Source organism: Heptranchias perlo, chromosome 24, assembly GCF_035084215.1.
Source record: "Heptranchias perlo isolate sHepPer1 chromosome 24, sHepPer1.hap1, whole genome shotgun sequence".
In the NCBI taxonomy this organism is placed as follows: domain Eukaryota; kingdom Metazoa; phylum Chordata; class Chondrichthyes; order Hexanchiformes; family Hexanchidae; genus Heptranchias; species Heptranchias perlo.
The window spans coordinates 44,725,208-44,744,262 of NC_090348.1; the positions used below are offsets into that span (position 1 = coordinate 44,725,208).

The 19,055-nt window shown below is 43.3% G+C and overlaps 1 protein-coding gene across 7 annotated transcripts in view; it reads right to left on the reverse strand.

Annotated features, from left to right (window-relative positions):
* Positions 1–19,055, reverse strand: part of LOC137341748 (putative adenosylhomocysteinase 3) — an 82,574-nt gene that overhangs the window by 25,151 nt on the left and 38,368 nt on the right. For 2 of the 7 annotated variants that reach the window (XM_068005205.1, XM_068005207.1), the window contains exons 2-3: positions 12,156–12,264; positions 516–659 (exon numbers count right to left, since the gene is read on the reverse strand). In XM_068005205.1, coding sequence (XP_067861306.1) covers positions 516–659; positions 12,156–12,264 — 253 coding nt within the window. Of the gene's footprint in view, positions 1–515; positions 660–12,155; positions 12,268–19,055 lie in introns of all 7 variants that reach the window. The other 5 variants (XM_068005208.1, XM_068005209.1, XM_068005204.1 and 2 more) reach the window with 3 other exon arrangements.

Sequence of the window (19,055 nt, forward strand, 5' to 3'; positions counted from 1 at the left end):
GTGAACCCCAAAAAACTGTGTGTATACAATGGCCAGTATGGTTTGGTCAGCACAGTTTAATCCATAGTGGGCAGTGTATGGCACAGGACATGTTTTGAGTGACAGCCTCTCACTACATAGAGAATACTATCTGTGGGACATGCTACTTCCAAATAACTCAGCGTTCATTATCTTGTCAAAGTCTGAACTCCCGATGGTCATAAAGCAACAGTGTTTTTTTTAAATTGTTTCCTCAGGAGCAAACATTCACATGTATATTTTATGAAGCCGTTATACCTTTTGATTGCACAGTGCTTTGTGCGAGGAATGTATTTATATACCTAGGAATCTTGGCAAACCCTGTTGAGTTAGTAGGAAGACTTCAGCTAGCCTTCCTATTGCAGAGAACTCTTGCTCGCCAATGGCTGTCAAGTACACTTTGCCACTAATCTATTGTACTTCAAGAAACCAGCTCAAAACGCTATAAAAAGGATAAAACGCATCAGAATTGATGACTATATGTTATAATCTCTCACCTTGTTCCGCAATTTCAATCTCCCTGCGCCCAAAGTCAGCCTGTTTGATGTTCTTGATGCAGAAGTCACTGCTGGCCTTCGAATTTTTCTGCTGCTTGTCACGTGGTGATGTTTCATCATCTGAGCTATCTGTGTAGGATGCCGCTAGGGGCAAATGAGAAGCAGTGAACAATCAGCGCAAATATCAACACTCTCTTCTAGTACCTGCCCTGTTCAATGTTAAGCTGGGACAGGGGGCCGTGAACCTCTCCACAACTTCATTAATGAGGCTGTTCAGATACATTACTACAAAAAACAATTCTAAGAACACAGGGAACCTTACAAACTGTATAAGCAGTTAGTCCTGATTAGGCACTGGTACATGGGCAGTCTGCATGGTAGTGTGTCCACTATTTCAATCTTCTGGCTAACAACACTGCCTCATAGTTGAGACCCTGTCAATTAATGTGGACACAGGTCATGGAGTGTCGTCTCCAGCACCGATTCTCAAATATATTTGAATCAGTGCACTTTTACCAGAGCGCATAAGTCTGAGAGAAAGAGGAGAGCATTGGTAATATGAGCTCTGACTTCTTTAAATCCCTCACAGCATTTCAAATTTAATACACTTTTACAAATGAATAATCTTTAGTCAAAGCTCAAGTTACATTTTTGCTGAAAGGAGTAAACTGGTTAAAGGTGAAATATTAAAGGGGGAGTGCACTCTTATCAGTATCTCTCAGTCGCCTTTTGTTACTGCGTTTTGTGTCGCTATGGCTCTCCCCCGATACGACAAGAAGAAATTTTCCTCCAGTGATACATAACTGGGAATGGAGGTTGGTGGCCAATATCCCCATTACTCCCACACATCTTAATATACAGTTGTGAATTCTGAAATCAGCAACTAAACACAGTCGCCCCTCGTTGGATTGATCTTTGCTTCCCCACAACCTTCAATATACAAACACTGCTTACAGCTCCCTCACTAACAAAGAAACCTTAGAAAATACTGTACCAAAGCGTGCTTCATGAGGCATTTTAAAACAGTATAGTGCTTCAGGTCAGAGACCTCATATGCTGGTTTTACACTCATGTCAGGAAAGTCTCGGTAGGCATGCTGGGCTTGTCCTTTAACAAAGACCTACGGAGAGCTTACAGGTGGGATTGGCTCCCCACGTTTCCATTATAGAATCGGCTCCTTAATCCAGACAGAAGTATCGAGGGCTCAGAATGCCTTTAGATCCTGGAACCTGTATTTTTTTTTCCCCAAAAAAGATTGAATGCAGCCAACAGGGAGAAATATGTCTGCACTCCCAGTGTATAAGCACCTATGATTGGATTGGATAGAGTTATCAGCAGTAGTTCAAAGTATGCAGCTCTTTCGCATTTCAGTTGTGTTTTCAAACATACAGGGTTAATTTCACACAATTTACAAAGCCTCAACCACCAATAAAGATCATAATATTTTCATGAACCTGTACATCCATCACTGGACAGTGTGCTGCACTGCGTTTAAGGAATCTGTTGATTTTTTTTGACCGTCACATTTATTACCCATCCCTAATTGCCCAAAGCTGGTGATGGGGGTGGGCCTTCTCCTATGAATCGCTGCAGTTCTTGTGGTGACAGTGCTCCACGATGGTGCTAGGTAGGGAATTCCAGGATGTTGATCCAGCAACAATAAAGGAACAGCGATATATGCTCAAGTTAAAATGGTCTGTGACATGGAGGGAAATGTGGAGGTGATAATGTTCCCATGACATTGCTTCTCTTGACTTCTCGGTGGTAAAGGGTGCAGCGAAGAGAGGTGTTGTCAAAGTAACCTTGATGCGTTGCTGCACTGTGTGCTGTAGATCATACAAACCGCAGCCACAGTAGAGGAGATGATACAGTCCAGTAGCAGGGGCACCGATCAAGCAAACTGCTCTGCCCTGGATGGTGTCTATCTTCTTGAGTGTTGTTGCAGCTGTTCATATCCAGGTGAGTGGCAAGCATCCCATCAAACCACTGACGCGAGCCTTGTAGATAGTGGAGAGGCTTTAAGGGGTCGGGAGATGAGCCACTCATTGCAGAGTATTTAGTCTCTGCCCTGTCCCTGTAGCCATGGTGTTGATATGGCTGGTTCAGTTCAGCATTTGGTCAATGGCGACCCCCAAAATGTTGATGGTGGGGGACTCAGCGATGGCGGTGCCGTTGAAGGTCATGTGGGTGTGGCTGGACTTTCCCTTGTTTGAAATGGTCATTATCTGGCACTTATATGGCATTATTGTTGCTTGCCATTTGTTAGTCCAAAGCCGGATGTTATCCAGGTTCTGCTGTAGGCTGGCATGGGTTGCTTCATTTTAGGAGGAATTGTGAATATAGCCAAACACTGTGGAATCACCAGCGAACAGTCCCAATCCTGACATAATGATGGAGGGAATGTCATTGATGCAGCAGCTGAAGATGGTTGGGCCTGGGACGTTTCCCTGAGGAATTCCTGCAGTGATCACCTGGCCCCCGATAACCACAACTATCTTCTTTTGTGTCAGGTATGACTCCAGCCACTGCCCCCATTGAATTCAGTTTTTCCAGGGCTCTATGCTTGGTCAAATACTGCCTTGATTTCACTACAATAGTGTGACAGAGTTCTGTGGTTACATCAAAAGTAACTTTCAAAGCTGCAGTTCTCATTGCTCCTTCGTTTCACAAACCTAGAACCAACCAATGTAAATTATACACAACGTGGCTCCTAAATGCAACCTTCTGTGCAGGGGCTGCATGTATTAGCTAACAAAAATGCACTGCTATGAAGATGGATGTCTCCTGAAATCAATTCTGGTGATTGCTAACAGCACTGAGACACCTTAAAATCTACTTTTCATGGAGAGGGTGGGGAAAGAAGAAGAGTAAGAGAGCAATAAGCAACCAGAGTCTTCCTATCACCTAATGCAAGCTCCAACCATCCAGGAGTTAGTAATTGCATTCGAACTTCTAAATAAAAGGATAGAGTTACAGGGATGATGATCGCCAGAGAGAAAGGCCCACAGGCAGAACAACAAATTTAAAGAAAAAAAAATCACCAAAGTTTGAAGATGACGACATAATGGTATTTTAAAACATGCAACAAGTCTCTTTTAGAAATGTGACACGTTGAAACTTTTACTGTCTTTGATTGTTATGCAGAGAATAACTATATTTGGGAGCGATTACAAGTGGATTATCTCAAAGGGATGCAGAAGGCGTCATGAAGCCTGAGCCATTTAAGCTACCAAGCTGAACTCAAGGTTGCTGCCCTATAAACATCCTATACTGCGCCGTGCAGAGGCAGTTCCTCTTCTCAATTTCTCCCCAATCAATTCTCCGATGGCAGCTCGTGCTAGGGTGCAGTACAACGTCCAAATAGACATTCGTAACTAGAACCTGAATGCTGAACAACTACCTGGAGGCAATATCGTAGGAAATCCCGGTCCTGCCCTTGCCAAACATCCAGCAGGAGTGACTAGATTTCACACCCACCCCAAATGTAGTCCCTCCATCACAGTCTGACTAAGATCACCTAACTTGGCAAAGACAAGAGATCAAATCTTCAACCTTACTGGGCTTTATGGAGTTTTTCTCATTAGAACAATGCAGATTAAGGGACAATATGATAGCAGTGTCCAAAATTATGAAAGGATGGGGCACGATAGATAGAAGACTGTTTCCAGTAATTATGGGGTCTAGAATGAGGGGCCATAGACATAAGATTAAATATAAGCGATTTAGAACAGAGGGCAGGAGAAACTTCTTCACACAAGAGTTGAGGGGATACGAAATTCACTTTCAGAGTTAGTGGTTATGACAGAAACTATTTTTTAAAAATTCGTTCATGGGATGTGGGCGTTGCTGGCAAGGCCAGCATTTATTGCCCATCCCTAATTGCCCTAGAGAAGGTGGCGATGAGCCACCTTCATGAACTGCTGCAGTCCGGTGGTGAAGGTTCTCCCACAGTGCTGTTTGGTAGGGCGTTCCAAGATTTTGACCCAGTGACGATGAAGGAATGGCGATATATTTCCAAGTCGGGATGGTGTGTGACTTGGAGGAAACGTGCAGGTGGTGCTGTTCCCATGTGCCTGCTGCCCTTGTCCTTCTAGGTGGTAGAGGTCGCGGGTTTGGGAGGTGCTGTCGAAGAAGCCTTGGCGAGTTGCTGCAGTGCATCCTGTGGATGGTACACACTGCAGCCACAGTGCGCCAGTGAAGGGAGTGAATGTTTAGGGTGGTGGATGGGGTGCCAATCATGCGGGCTGCTTCGTCCTGGATGGTGTCGAGCTTCTTGAGTGTTGTTGGAGCTGTACTCATCCAGGCAAGTGGAGAGTATTCCATCACACCCCTGACTTGTGCCTTGTAGATGGTGGAAAGGCTTTGGGGAGTCAGGAAGTGAGTCACTCTCCACAGAATACCCAGCCTCTGACCTGCTCTTGTAGCCACAGTATTTATATGGCTGGTCCAGTTAAGTTTCTGGTCAATGGCGATCCCCAGGATGTTGATGGTGGGGGATTCGGTGATGGTAATACCATTGAACATCAAGGGGAGATGGTTAGACTCTCTCTTGTTGGAGATGGTCATTGCCTGGCACTTGTCCAGCGCAAATGTTACTTGCCACTTATCAGCCCAAGCCTGGATGCTGTCCAGGTTTTGCTGCATGCGGGCTCGGACTGCCTCATTATCTGAGGGTTTGCAAATGGAACTGAACACTGTGCAGTCATCAGCGAACATCCCCATTTCTGACGTTATGATGGAGGGAAGGTCATTGATGAAGCAGCTGAAGATGGTTGGGCCTAGGACACTGCCCTGAGGAACTCCTGCAGCAATGTCCTGGGGCAGAGATGATTGGCCTCCAACAACCACTACCATCTTCCTTTGTGCTAGGTATGACTCCAGCCACTGGAGTGTTTTCCCCCTAATTCCCATTGACTTCAATTTTACTAGGGCTCCTTGGTGCCACACTCGGTCAAATGCTGCCTTGATGTCAAGGGCAGTCACTCTCACCTCACCTCTGGAGTTCAGCTCTTTTGTCCACGTTTGGACCAAGGCTGTAATGAGGTCTGGAGCCGAGTGGTCCTGGCGGAACCCAAACTGAGCATCGGTGAGCAGGTTATTGGTGAGTAAGTGCCGCTTGATAGCACTGTCGGCAACACCTTCCATCACTTTGCTGATGATTGAGAGTAGACTGATGGGGCGGTAAATGGCCAGATTGGGTTTGTCAACATTCAAGATTAGATTGGATAGGTTGATGAAAGAAAGGGGGTTGAAGGAATATGGGAACAGGATGAGTAAATGTGATTAGGACTATTTGTTTGCATGGAGGGTAAGCGCCATCACAGGCCAGTTGGGCCGAATGGTCTTTTTCCGTGTTGTGACTTCTATGTATCACACTACATGGCGCATTTTACCACTGAGTGAGCAACAAGGACAGTTGTGTTCCTTTTTTGGCTAGAGGAGTGCAACAGACCTCTTGTAATGTGCTGTATGTTAAAGGATAAATGAGTGTTCCACCAATGGCCTTTTATCAATTGATAAGCCTACAGTTGATTTATCTGGGAATAGTGGCCAGTACTTTTATTTACCTAATGCCCAAAGTTATTGATCAGGATTATGCCATTCCCATTCAACTGTCAATTTAAAAAAAAAACATTGTCCTGTTCAAAGATAGGCTGAACAGAAAATAAAGTAAACAAGAATTTTTTTTTGTAAAAAGACACCATCTTTAAGACAGGGAGGAAAGAATAGTGGAATGGCTGTACATCGTTCACATTAAAACACTTTTTGACAAGATTTGCATTTGTGGTGTCATGTGGTAATCACAAAGAATCTTTTGTGAACATATAATCAAGGCAGGGTCACAGTCGCTGAGTTTCCTGCCTGGTCTCCAACAGATCACCTGCTCATCACACCATGGCCAAGATATAAACCCAGATCATGCAAATCCAAGGCATGAACCACTGGGGTCACAGATTACTAACAAGAGACAAAGTGGGGATCAACACCCTGTTTGGGATAGGGGGAGGAAGAAAGGGGAGGGGAGGAGACAGCAAAGCTTCTGCAGGTTGTCAAGTCTATCCAACAGTGGTATTAAACAAAGAGTCAACACATTTCATACTTAAATGCCAGGGAATGATTTGTAAACAGTGGATCAATTTTCTTAGCTTTTCAGAACTTGTGTAGATTCGAGCCTAAGCCCTCTGGATCCTTCCAACCCTGAGGAATAATATAACAACAAGCCTGAAAGGTTATTGCATCAACAAACTTTGGTTAAGAGTCAAGGCCCACTGATGTGCAGACAATCACCAAGCTTGGATTTTAAAAGCTTGAAGATTGTAGTAGAAAAAAAGTGAGGAAATTAATGAGTTCCACAACTTTTGAGGTCTGGGGGTGGGGGGGGGAAAGATAAATTACAGCAGGGGGTAGTGCAATGAATCGCGATTTTAATACAATGAAGACAAAGGGACAAGGAAGCCTGCATAGCGCCTACCTGGAGCATATATTTAGCCCCAATCTACACAAATTTCCAAGCCTCAATTTAAATGGTTGGAAAATCACGCCCAGAGCACCTCCAAGTTCCTGATATACACTCCTGGTGGGCAAAACTCTGCCAGAACAAAAGTCGGAAAATTATGCCTTATATCTCTCTCCCTCCCTCCCTAGGTCTGGGGCATTAAGGCCAAATGTAATACTGTAGTCCAACCAGCTCCCTGATATCAACCTACAGAGCAAAGACTGATTATCAAATTCAGGGGCACCCTGGCCTGTGTGGCTCTACACTACATGGTGCCATTAAGCACTGAACCAGCAATGGAAAGTAACATTTGGACAATGTTCAAGCCAAAACCAAAAAAAAAATGGTAATTGCTATGTTTTGGTGTTGGGGAGGGTGGTGGTAAAAAGAACATCAGTGAAAAATATAGAAGCCAGGACGGGGGAGTCTTTTTGTTCCTATAACAGCTTCTGGTTTTAATATTTCAACCCAAACATATGCCTCCTCAGTCCACTGGGAGAGGCAGGTGAAAGAGAACGGACACCCTACCCGCAGCCTCCCCTACTACTGTATCAAACTGGGCAGAAGGGATGAGGGAATGGAAAATGCACAATGGTATAGTGGATGATGCTGTTCTGAAGTTAAAGTTAAGGAACATTATCTGTACTATACCCAACTTGGGAATCATCAATTCCAACACTGGGTGCAAAGTGGGGATGAAATTCCATTCATCACCACTGGCATCCCTTATAATGAAGTGTGCATAGTAAAACTCGAGGAGATTTAAGAGCACTGCTGTCATACCTTACAAAACATTTCATCAGGACCTGGTCAGGTCCCCAAGGCTGGCAAACCCCAAGCTGACCAGTCTGAGAGTCACTGCCCTGTTTTACCCAAGCTTAAAAACAAAGTAACTTGCCAGGTTACAACTAACATTATTAGTATGTTCTCTGCTCATCCCACTACTTCAGAGCTTGCTTTCTCAGTGTGGGTTGTTACAGCCCTCTCCAATCTGCAACAGAAGGTCGTCTTTTAATCCTTTTTAAAGGTCACAAGAACCTGGTTAAGGTACGTGAGCACTTGTAAGTAAATAATTACTTTAGATAAGTTCAAAGAATGTGCTTTCAAATACAGGATAGCAGCCACAGATGTAGATGTTTCCGTTGTCCTTGCATTGTAAGATTAATACATACAGTTTGTGGTGCCATTCGACCTCCTATACACAACTGGGAATCAAATTAATCAAAGGATGGGTGGGAGAAAGAGGGACTAGAAGGTCTCAAACTTGAGGTTAGATCTGTAAATTATTCGAATTGATATTATGTAATAAGGCAAAGGAGAGATTACTGCACATTATAAAAATATAGCTTATTGTACAATGTTGTCATCCTTCACCTAAATAAACATACTTCTTGTCTGACTACCTCAGCATTAACTTCAGAGATCAGAAGTATAGGTAAAATGAAAGTAAAAAAGCTTCTTTAAGGAGTGAGTTGGCTTGGTTTCAAGGGCCTTACACTGTATTATGTATATAATTATACACATAAGCAATGATATCCCTTCTCAATTATCTCTGATGGCATTGTATCTGGGCAAATTATACTCCTGATCCATGCAGTCTAACAATTTAATGGTCACGACAGTTTTTTGTCTTGTAAAGTGCTACTTGAGATAATTAAACATTTAAATACTTTCTTACAACATAAACAGGCCACTTTACTCAAGGCAATCATCTTTTTAAAAATAAATGTTGTTTTTTCCTTGAAGTGACCTTCTCAGCAAATTCAACCTTCCACGTACTACACAAAGAGATTGCTTGAACTGCAATCTTCAAAGGGTTTACTTTGAAAAACAAGCAGCCATCAGGAATGTGCCACAGCAAGGCTGTATGGAAAAAATAAAGCACAATTTTAAAATGCCAAAAGGGGACAGAAGTTGGAATAATTTAAGTAAAAGGTTGCTTCCTTTGCCTTCATGGGGACAAGATAATTAGCACTAAGAGCTTCCCATAACTGTCTCCAAGACCTGCCCTGTTGACACCAGTGATGAGTAGACATAAACTAAGGCTTGCTGCACTTTTACCCTGTTGAATACAACACTCCATGTAAAGTAGCTAACATTCATAGTACTTAACATAGAATTTCATACCCTCCCCCACCCCATAAAGTTAATAAAAAGGTATGTTTTAGTGTGGTAGTGACCTATACAAACCAGGAAGCAACAGGGTTTGACCCCTGCTTTGTGCTGACTTAACTGATTTCAGTCATGCTGTGGTAGAAGCCCTACAATTGGTAGTGCCTTTGAGCTTTTGGGTAGGGGAGAAGAGGAGGATTGAGGAATTCTCAAGTGTGATCACTATCCAGCGAAAATGTGTCGATAGTAACAGCACCAGATTTGGCTGTGAAGCTCCTCTCTCTCCAGGTTAAATAGCTTGCCAACACTCACAGTCTAAGCTCACACATGACAAATGGCCACTTAGATGAGACACTGAAAGGCTGCTGGTGCCCACTGAACTATAGACCAGCATCTTCAGGAGAGATGGGGAGAAAACTGAAAAGGGAAATACCCCAAAAAATATAGATCTAGAAATTCTTGTTGATGATATTAATGGACAAACACTTAATGCATCTGTAGGACAGTCCTTGCCCTGATATTTTATCTCATTTAGCCTGTTTGTTTAAAATAGATTAACGCCTCCACTAAAAAAACAAAGCAATGTCACCTGGACGTGTTTAGCACTTGTCCCCTAATGTTGCTGTCAGTAATTTCCAGTTTTATTCATAGCAATCCTCCCTGTCCCAAAAAGGAACACAAAATTAAGTTCACTGTAACAGGGCACTATCTCAAGGTGGTTTATCTTCCCAGCTGCAAAATGGCTTCCTCTGTCTGTCCATTTTGAGATGAGATGCATTTGTCGCAGGTGAGTTTACGCTGGGACAAGTGATCGCTTTCTCGTACCTGTCTCTACGAACAGCTTCATTTTTTTCCAAACTATTTCTACCATCTGCTTACCATTATTTTGATTAGACATACCCATCAGTTCTGGAGAGGAAGAAAAAAAAGAAGCTGGTTAGTGGCTAATTCCATCGCTACAGAACAATGGTGAGATGCAGGCAGATTTGAAGCAAGCAGCAAGCGTTCACTTGGAGGTTAATGCAGTTCAGTGAAAGGCTGCGGTCAGATTCCGCAGTAATAATTGCAGTGCGATAAATCCTTAAAATCTCGAGAATAAAGCTGTTAACAGTATGTAGGCAGGGGGTAGTTATACCTAGAATTTCCTCTCAACAGTACAGCATTAATACACAGCACTGATCTATTTAATTTAATCCTTTGCACAGGCAACACACAGTGCTGAACATTTTTCAGATTCTTGCATTTATAATAAATGGAATGTTTCATTCAGGGGATATAATGAAAAAGGCCAAAGTCGTGGTAATTAGAAAAAAAATCAAAACAATACTGGGAGTGATTTACTTCAACCTGAAGCCACTCTGTATAGGTACACTGTATCTGCAGCAGTCCCAAGACCTGAAACTGCGCTGGGTGAAAACAGCAAGTAACTGTGGTATTTAGAAGTTGCATAAACACTCTTCCCAGGCCTATGGTAGGTCTATACTTCAACAACATTTGTAAAGCACCTGTAATGTAAAAAGGTTCCCAAGGTGCTTCACCAATGGAAATCAGGGAATGGATGCCTAGCCATAGAGTGTGACCAAAAGTTTGCCAAAAAGATGGATTTTCAGAAGATTTTTTAAAAAGGTGGAGAGAGAAATGCTTGGGAGGGCAATAAAAAAAGTTTGAATGAGGGCTGGGAGAGATGGAACAGGCTGATCTGTTCAACATTAGATAATTGTAAAGAAAAATCAAATATCTGACACCCATCCAAGATAAAAGTGGAATCAGGTTGAAGGGGGACTCAACCCAGTTGATCTTTGACTCCCTATCCTCTCCATTTATCTCTGCAGGTCCTTATTCGTGCACCTAGAGACTTGTCTAGGTTCCAATTGAAGCTACCTGGGATGGTATGACATCCCTTTCTTATGGCGACTTTAGAACAAAATTATATCAATGAGCACTGGTGTTTCCTGTGAACACCCCACCCTATCAACTCAAACCAATTTCAACTTGTGCCTTGCTGTCGACTGGTACTACAGAATAAACTGGATTCTGCTAATGTCCGGTACCTTGTGCATTTATGTTGGCACTGTCCCTGTATTTTTGGGAAGGTGTGAGATCGACCTATTTTCTACCCATGCCCCTGGACAACACACTGATTACTGAGGGAACAGACAGTTCACCATTAGGTCTCCAGCAATGCTGCTTTAGGCCAGCTGCTAAAAGGTGTGCAGGAGCGGCCCAGAAATGACTCGGCCTCCGATTTTCCCTCCTCCCGCCCCCTCTATAAGGAGGCCCTTGACCTCCATTCAGCATCTCCCCTCAACAAAGGAGCTGAGATCATAAACTCAAAAGAAATGGGTGAGGCAACTGAACCTGCACAGCACCATGCACTGATACCCACATGCTATGCCACTACTATACTTTCACCATCTGAAAACCACACAACAAACTCAGTTCAATTTTGAATCAAACACACAACTACTTTGCCACAGTTATGCTGGGATCAGTATTCTACTATCTGCAGGTTAGAACAACCAGCTTGTAAGTCTTTGCATTGCTGCCACTAAGTCTATTGATTCAATCGCAACAAAAATTTAAATTTTATACAGAAATAATTCAATTTCCCAAATGAAATCCATGCGCAAATTTTTGTGTATGTTTTTATGTCTTTTAAATACAGGGGAGTAAATGCTACATCACCTTTCCTGCCTCAGCAGAGGCAGGTAGTACCAATCAATGAGTTTGCACTGTTGCTGTACAAGGTATGGGAAACCCCATTTGGAGTACTGCGTGCAGTTCTAGTTACTGAGTTACAGGACGGTGATTATTGCCTGAGTGGATACAGCGAGCAATGACGATAACTTTGGGCATGAGAAATGGGATTTGGGGAACTGAAGTTGGGGATTTGTGAGAAGCTGGTGGGTGGTGTTGATCCATGAAGAGGGGACGAGCTTATTGCGATTAATGGCCTTTTCCTGTCCTAAAAATTCTTGTGTTTTCATGTGCATATATATAGGACGTCTTACTGAAGCCCTGGAAGCGCCTACCTGAGCTGTAGCTGTCCGTTGAGGATTGGGAGATTGATCGAGAAAGCGAGCGACGACCTATTTTTGTTGGACGTTTGTTGAACTCTTGCTTCTGGTCAGCAAACTGGATCTGCTATTCATAAGAAAAATGGAAAGGGTATTTACTGTAGATTGGTTTCAAGAATCTGGGATCAGCATGTTTACCGGTGTTAATAAACAACTTAAATGGGCAGCATGATAGCACAGTGTATTGGCTCAACCAATGCACTGTGCCATATGGCGGGTGGACGTGGGATCTGGCTAGCACTTCCCCAGCATGGTAAGTTCACAACATTGCTGTTACCATCAGGCGGGAAGGTGATGAGTGGAGGCCATTCTGTCACAAGAGAGGGCAAGATAATTTTTTCTTTTAATTATCAGGACAGTGATCCCCTCCTGCTCTTTCATACCTACCCACTGGTTACACAGCTGCATTGGTAGAGCTGCAGGAACAATTTTTCTGTTCTCCTTAATCAGCGAATAAACCAAAAAGAAATCCCGAAGTCATCAGTGATGGCGATCAATCACGAGGAATCCATGACATGTTGCCAGGTTAAAACAAAGATACGTTTACAGGATTACTGACCTCCCTGAGTATCAGTACAAATACTGAAAACTGCAATCATTTCAGATTTAAGTCATTGCACAGGTCTCCTCTTTTAAACCCCAGCCTTGGGTAATACGTACAGTCATGCTCCTCTCTCTCCCCCACTCCCCTCAAAATGCCTAGATGACAAAAAGGAAGGATGGGGAAGAAAAAAAATCAGAGATTCCACCTTTTGCATCAAGGAATGGTAGTGTATTAATAAACTGTTCTGTACCAAATGCATCGCAATTACTGTTCAGATATAAAAAGTTGCATTAGTCAGTGAAATAATACAACCAACCCCCCACCCCCAGAGACAATTCAGCAGCCAGTTTCCAATCATCTGTTGTTGCTGAACTATGACCCTGTGGTGAACAGATCCTAATGAGTGGAAAAACAGTTTAGTGACAAATTACATTTATGTAATGCTCCTTGCATAAAAGAATGTTTGAAGAGCACATTGCAAGGAGGAGAGGCAAACGCCAAGTAGGAAATTATGAATTTAGAAGGCAGGCAAAGTGCTTCTGGAGTGTGCTGGAGCACAGGAGATGATCAATAATCTGCAGCCAGAGGAACAAAGGGTGCAAGTTGTGATGTACAGCTGAAAAACTGATTTCCCGTATATGGTGAGGTAAGGCCATGGAGAGGTCTGAAAACAAGGAGAACAATCTTGAAGCTAATTTGGTGAGTCAGTGGAGCTTTGTGAGGATAGGCAGAGGTTGGGGGGAGGGGGGGGGGGGAGCTTTGTGAGGAAGAGGACTTGGGGAGCAGAGCCCTGGATGATCCAGAATTTGTGAAAAGCAGACAAGGGGAGGCCAGAGAGGGATTTATAGATAGGTTTTTGGACTCTGGGGGACTCGAGAGATTTGGGAATTGGGCAGAAAAATGGAGTTGAGGTTGAAGATTAGCCATGATCTGACTGAATGGAGGAGCAGGCTCTTAGGGGCTGTATGGCCTACTCCTGCTCCTATTTCTTATGTTCTTATCTTATGGAAGAATTACAGAAATCAATCCTTGAGGTGATGATGCGGACGAGTGTTTCAGTAGTGGCAAGAATAAGTAAGAAAGGAGGGCAAGTGAGTAATGTTTGGGAATTGCAACTAAACTACTGTAACAATGGGACAGCTCAGGGTTAAACAGTGCAACAAGGCTGCATATCAACAAGCTCAGCACGAGTGGGCAGGCAATAAGGTTGATGGACTTGGCACCAGAGTAATGACGAGATTCAAACAGATAGCTTCAATTTTGTCAACATTGCACCCTAGGATTTAGAGTCTTATTCAGACTCGATATCAGGCCAGCAATCAGATAGTACACAGCAACAGTCCTGGAGTCAACAGTCCACGGTTGGACGTTGGTCACTGCTACATTTGATCGCTGGTAACTGTATCTGCTATTACAGGGACTCAATAGAGGGGCCAAAAGATTACACAACAGATGCAACCACATTCAAATATACATCAAATTACAAGCAGAACTCGGTTATTCACAGGGTTCAAAGTTAACAGCATATTTCACAGAAAACCAATGAAGGAGCTGGCCTGGACCAATGGAGTGGTGATATCAACACCAATACATGCTCACAACACTGTGCTCCCACATGTAGAAAGCTGCTTGTGCAGGCTTCTCACAATCTATCTCCAACCAAGCTTGTGTGTGAAGTGCACGTTTACTATTAAAATGCATAATTTCACTGTTGTACAATATTTCCAGCGTACAGAAATAACACAGCATATTAATCCTGATTTAAATGAATCTACACAATACACCAAAAAAAACCCATCACATCACAAAGGCAGGAAAACCAAGTCCTAAATGTGCCATTGTGCCTTGTGTAGTAATGACACTGCCTCACTTGCGTTGACGTGAATCGGTTTCAGGTGCACATCAACACAAAAAGTAACAAGCTAACTCTGCTATGAGTGTCACCTTGGCTCACACCCAAATCAGAAAGCTATAGGTTCAAGACCCACTCCACAACTTCAGCACATAATTGGCTGACATTCTAGTGCAGTACTGATGGGGTGCTGCATTGTCAGAGGCATCATTCTTCAACTGAGACGTTAAACCACATAAATAAGCTGACCAAGTGAGGAAAAGGCGATATTAAACTAGGAAAGCTTGCAAAAGAAATATTGAGGAATAAAAGTTAATAAATTGGTCTGCCCAAGCCCCTGTGGCCAAAACAAAAACAGACATGTGGATATTGAGGGGAGACTCCAGCCTGGTACAGTGACATGGATATGGGCCGATGTTCTGCCTGGTACAGGGACACAGCAAAACACAACACAATCAGCTGCTGCTCCTGGTTTGTGTTAAGATAATTGTAAACCAACGTTGTTTTAGTCAACTAAGTGAGGAAGATATGTTGTTGACTGAAACTAAAATTAGAATTAAATTCTCATCAAAATTAAAAATAGAATAAAACTGAAAAGAGCTCCAGGATAGAGAACTGTAACTTACAGCATCATTGCAAGATACAGCACAAGGAGGCCATGCGGCCACTGTGCCTGTGCCCGCTCTTTGGTAGAGTTATCCAATTGGTCCCAGTCCCCTACTCTTTCCCCATTGCCCTGTAATTTCTTTCCCTTCAAGTATTTATCCAATTCCCTTTTGAAAGTTACTTTTGAATCTGTTTGCACCACCCTTTCAGGCAGTGCATTCCAGATCATCACAACTCGCTGCATAAAAAAAACTGCATCCTCACATTGCCTCTGGTTCTTTTGCCAATCACCTTAAATCTGTGTCCTCTGGTTACTGATCCTTCTGCCACCGGAAACAGTTTCTCCTTATTTACTCTATCAAAACCGTTCATGATTTTAAACACCTCTATCAAATCTCCTCTTAACCTTCTCTGCTCTAAGGAGAACAACCCCAGCTTCATAGTAAGTACAACATAGGAGGAGGCCATTTGGCCCATCATGCCTGTGCCGGCTCTTTGGTAGTTATCCAATTAGTCTCATTCCCCAGCTCTTTCCCCATAGCCCTGTAAATTTCTTCCCTTCAAGTATTTATCCAATTCCCTTCTGAAAGTTACTTTTGAATCTGCTTGCACCACCTTTTCAGGCAGTGCATTCCAGATCATTACAACTTGCTGTGTAAAAAATGTTTCCTCATGTCGCCTCTGGCTCTTTTGCCAATCACCTTAAATCTGTGTCCTCTGGAAACAGTTCATCCTTATTTATTCTGTCAAACCGTTCATGATTTTGAATACCCATCAAATCTCCCCTTAACCTTCTCTGTTCTAAAGAGAACAACCCCAGCTTCTCCAGTCTCTCCACATAACTGAAGTAACTCATCCCTGGTACCATTCTAGTACATCTCTTCTGCACCCTCTGAGGCCTTGACATCCTTCCTAAAGTATGGTGCCCAGACTTGAACACAATATGCCAGTTGAGGCTTAACCAGTGTTTTATAAAATTGTACTATTTAGTTTATAGTGGCTTTTCTCATTCTTCCTACCAAAATGTATCGCTTCACACTTCTCAGCATTAAATTTCATCTGCCATGTGTCTGCCCAGTTGACCAGTCTCTCGACGTCCTCCTTAGGTCTGTTACTATCTTCCACATTGTTTACCAGATTTCTGAGTTTCGTGTCATCTGCAAACTTTGAGAGTATACCCTGTATACTCAAGTCGAGGACATTAACATATATAAAAAAGAGCATTGGTCCGGATACCAAACCCTAGGGAAGACCACTGTAGACACCCCTCCAGTCTGAAAAACAACCGACCACTACACTCTGCTTTCTGTCCCTTTAATCCCATGGGCTTTAAGTTTGCTTACGTCTATTATGTGGTACTTTATCAAATGCCTTTTGAAAGTCCATTTCCATCAACCACACTACCCTCATCAACCCTCTCCATTACTTCATCAAAGAACTCAATCAAGTTAGTCAAACAAGATTTTCCTTTAGCAGATCTGTTCTGATTTTCATTTATTAGCCTACACTTTTCCAAGTGCCAATTAATTTTGTCCTGGATTACTGTCTCTAAGAGTTTCCCCACCACTGATGTTAGGCTGACTGGCCTGTAATTGCTGGGTTTATCCCTCTCCCTTTTTTGAACAGGAGTGTAACATTTGCAATCCTCCAGTCCTCTGGCACCAAGCCCATATCTAAGGAGGATTGGAAGATTGTGGCCAGAGCCTCTGCAATTTCTACCCTTACTTCCCTCAGTGGCCTAGGATGTATCCCATCTGGACCGGGTGACTTTTCTACTTTTGAGTATTGCCAACCTTTTAAGTACCTCCTCTTAATTTTATCCTATCCAATATCGCTACTACCTCCTCCTTTACTGCTACATTGGCAGCATCCTCTTCTCTAGTGAAAACCAATGCGATGTATTCATTTAGTCCCTCAGCCATACCCTCTGCCTCCACAAGATGATCTCTTTTTTGTCCCTAATCATCCCACCCTTCCTTTGACTACCCTTTTACGATTTATATGTTTATAAAAGACTTTTGGATTCCATTTTATGTTAACCGCTAATCTATTTTCATACTCTCTCTTTGCCCTGCTTATTCTCTTTTTTTAGATCTCCTTTGTACTTTCTGTATTATGAACGTACATTTGTCATAAGCTTCCTTTTCTGTTTCTTTTTAATTTCTATATCTTTAGGCTTCCAGGGAGCTCTAGCTTTGGGTGCCCTTCCTTTCCCCCTTGTGGGAATATGTCTACTCTGTACCCGATCCAACTCCTCCTTGAAGGCCTCCCATTGTTCAATTACTGTTTTGCCTACCAATTTTTGATTCCAATCCACCAAGGCAAGATCCCTTTTTAACTCAGAGATTAGCCTTCATAGAGTCATAGAGAGTTATACAGCACGGATAGAGGTCCTTCGGCCCATCGTGTCCGCGCCGGCCATCAAGCCCAGTCTAATCTAATCCCATATTCCAGCATTTGGTCCGTAGCCTTGTATGCTATGGCATTTCAAGTGCTCATCCAAATGCTTCTTGAATGTTGTGAGGGTTCCTGCCTCCACAACCCTCTCAGGCAGTGAGTTCCAGACTCCAACCACCCTCTGGGTGAAAAAGTTCTTTCTCAAATCCCCTCTAAACCTCCCGCCTTTTACCTTGAATCTATGCCCCCTTGTTATAGAACCCTCAACGAAGGGAAAAAGCTCCTTAGTATCCATCCTATCTATGCCCCTCATAATTTTGTACACCTCAATCATGTCCCCCCTCAGCCTCCTCTGCTCCAAGGAAAACAAACCCAATCTTCCCAGTCTCTCTTCATAGCTGAAGCGCTCCAGCCCTGGTAACATCCTGGTGAATCTCCTCTGCACCCTCTCCAAAGCGATCACATCCTTCCTGTAGTGCGGCGACCAGAACTGCACAGAGTACTCCAGCTGTGGCCTAACCAGTGTTTTATACAGCTCCATCATAACCTCCTTGCTCTTATATTCTATGCCTCGGCTAATAAAGGCAAGTATCCTATATGCCTTCTTTACCACCTTATCTACCTGTTCCGCCGCCTTCAGGGATCTGTGAACTTGCACACCAAGATCCCACTGACCCTCTGTCTTGCCTAGGGTCTTCCCATTCATTGTGTATTCCCTTGCCTTGTTAGTCCCTCCAAAGTGCATCACCTCGCACTTCTCCGGGTTAAATTCCATTTGCCACTGTTCCGCCCATCTGACCAAACCATCTATATCGTCCTGCAGACTGAGGCTATCCTCCTCGCTATTTACCACCCTACCAATTTTTGTATCATCAGCGAACTTACTGATCATACCTTTTACATTCATATCCAAGTCGTTAATGTAGACCACAAACATCAAGGGCCCCAGCACAGATCCCTGTGGTACCCCACTGGCCACAGGCTTCCAGTCACAAAAACAACCTTCGACCATCACCCTCTGCCTTCTGCCACTAAGCCAGTTTTGTATCCAAAGTGCCAAGGCACCCTGGACTCCATGGGCTCGTACCTTCTTGACCAGTCTCCTGTGCGGGACTTTATCGAAGGCCTTACTGAAATCCATGTATACCACATCCACTGCGTTACCCTCATCCACACGCCTAGTCACCCCCTCAAAAAATTCAATCAAATTAGTCAGACATGATCTTCCCTTGACAAAGCCATGCTGACTATCCCTGATTAATCCTTGCCTCTCCAAGTGGAGACTAATTTTATCCTTCAGAATTTTTTCCAATAATTTTCCTACCACTGATGTTAGGCTCACTGGCCTGTAGTTCCCCGGTTTTTCCTTACTCCCCTTCTTGAATAATGGTACTACATTAGCGGTTCTCCAGTCCTCTGGCACATCCCCTGTGGCCAGAGAGGTTCTGAATATATG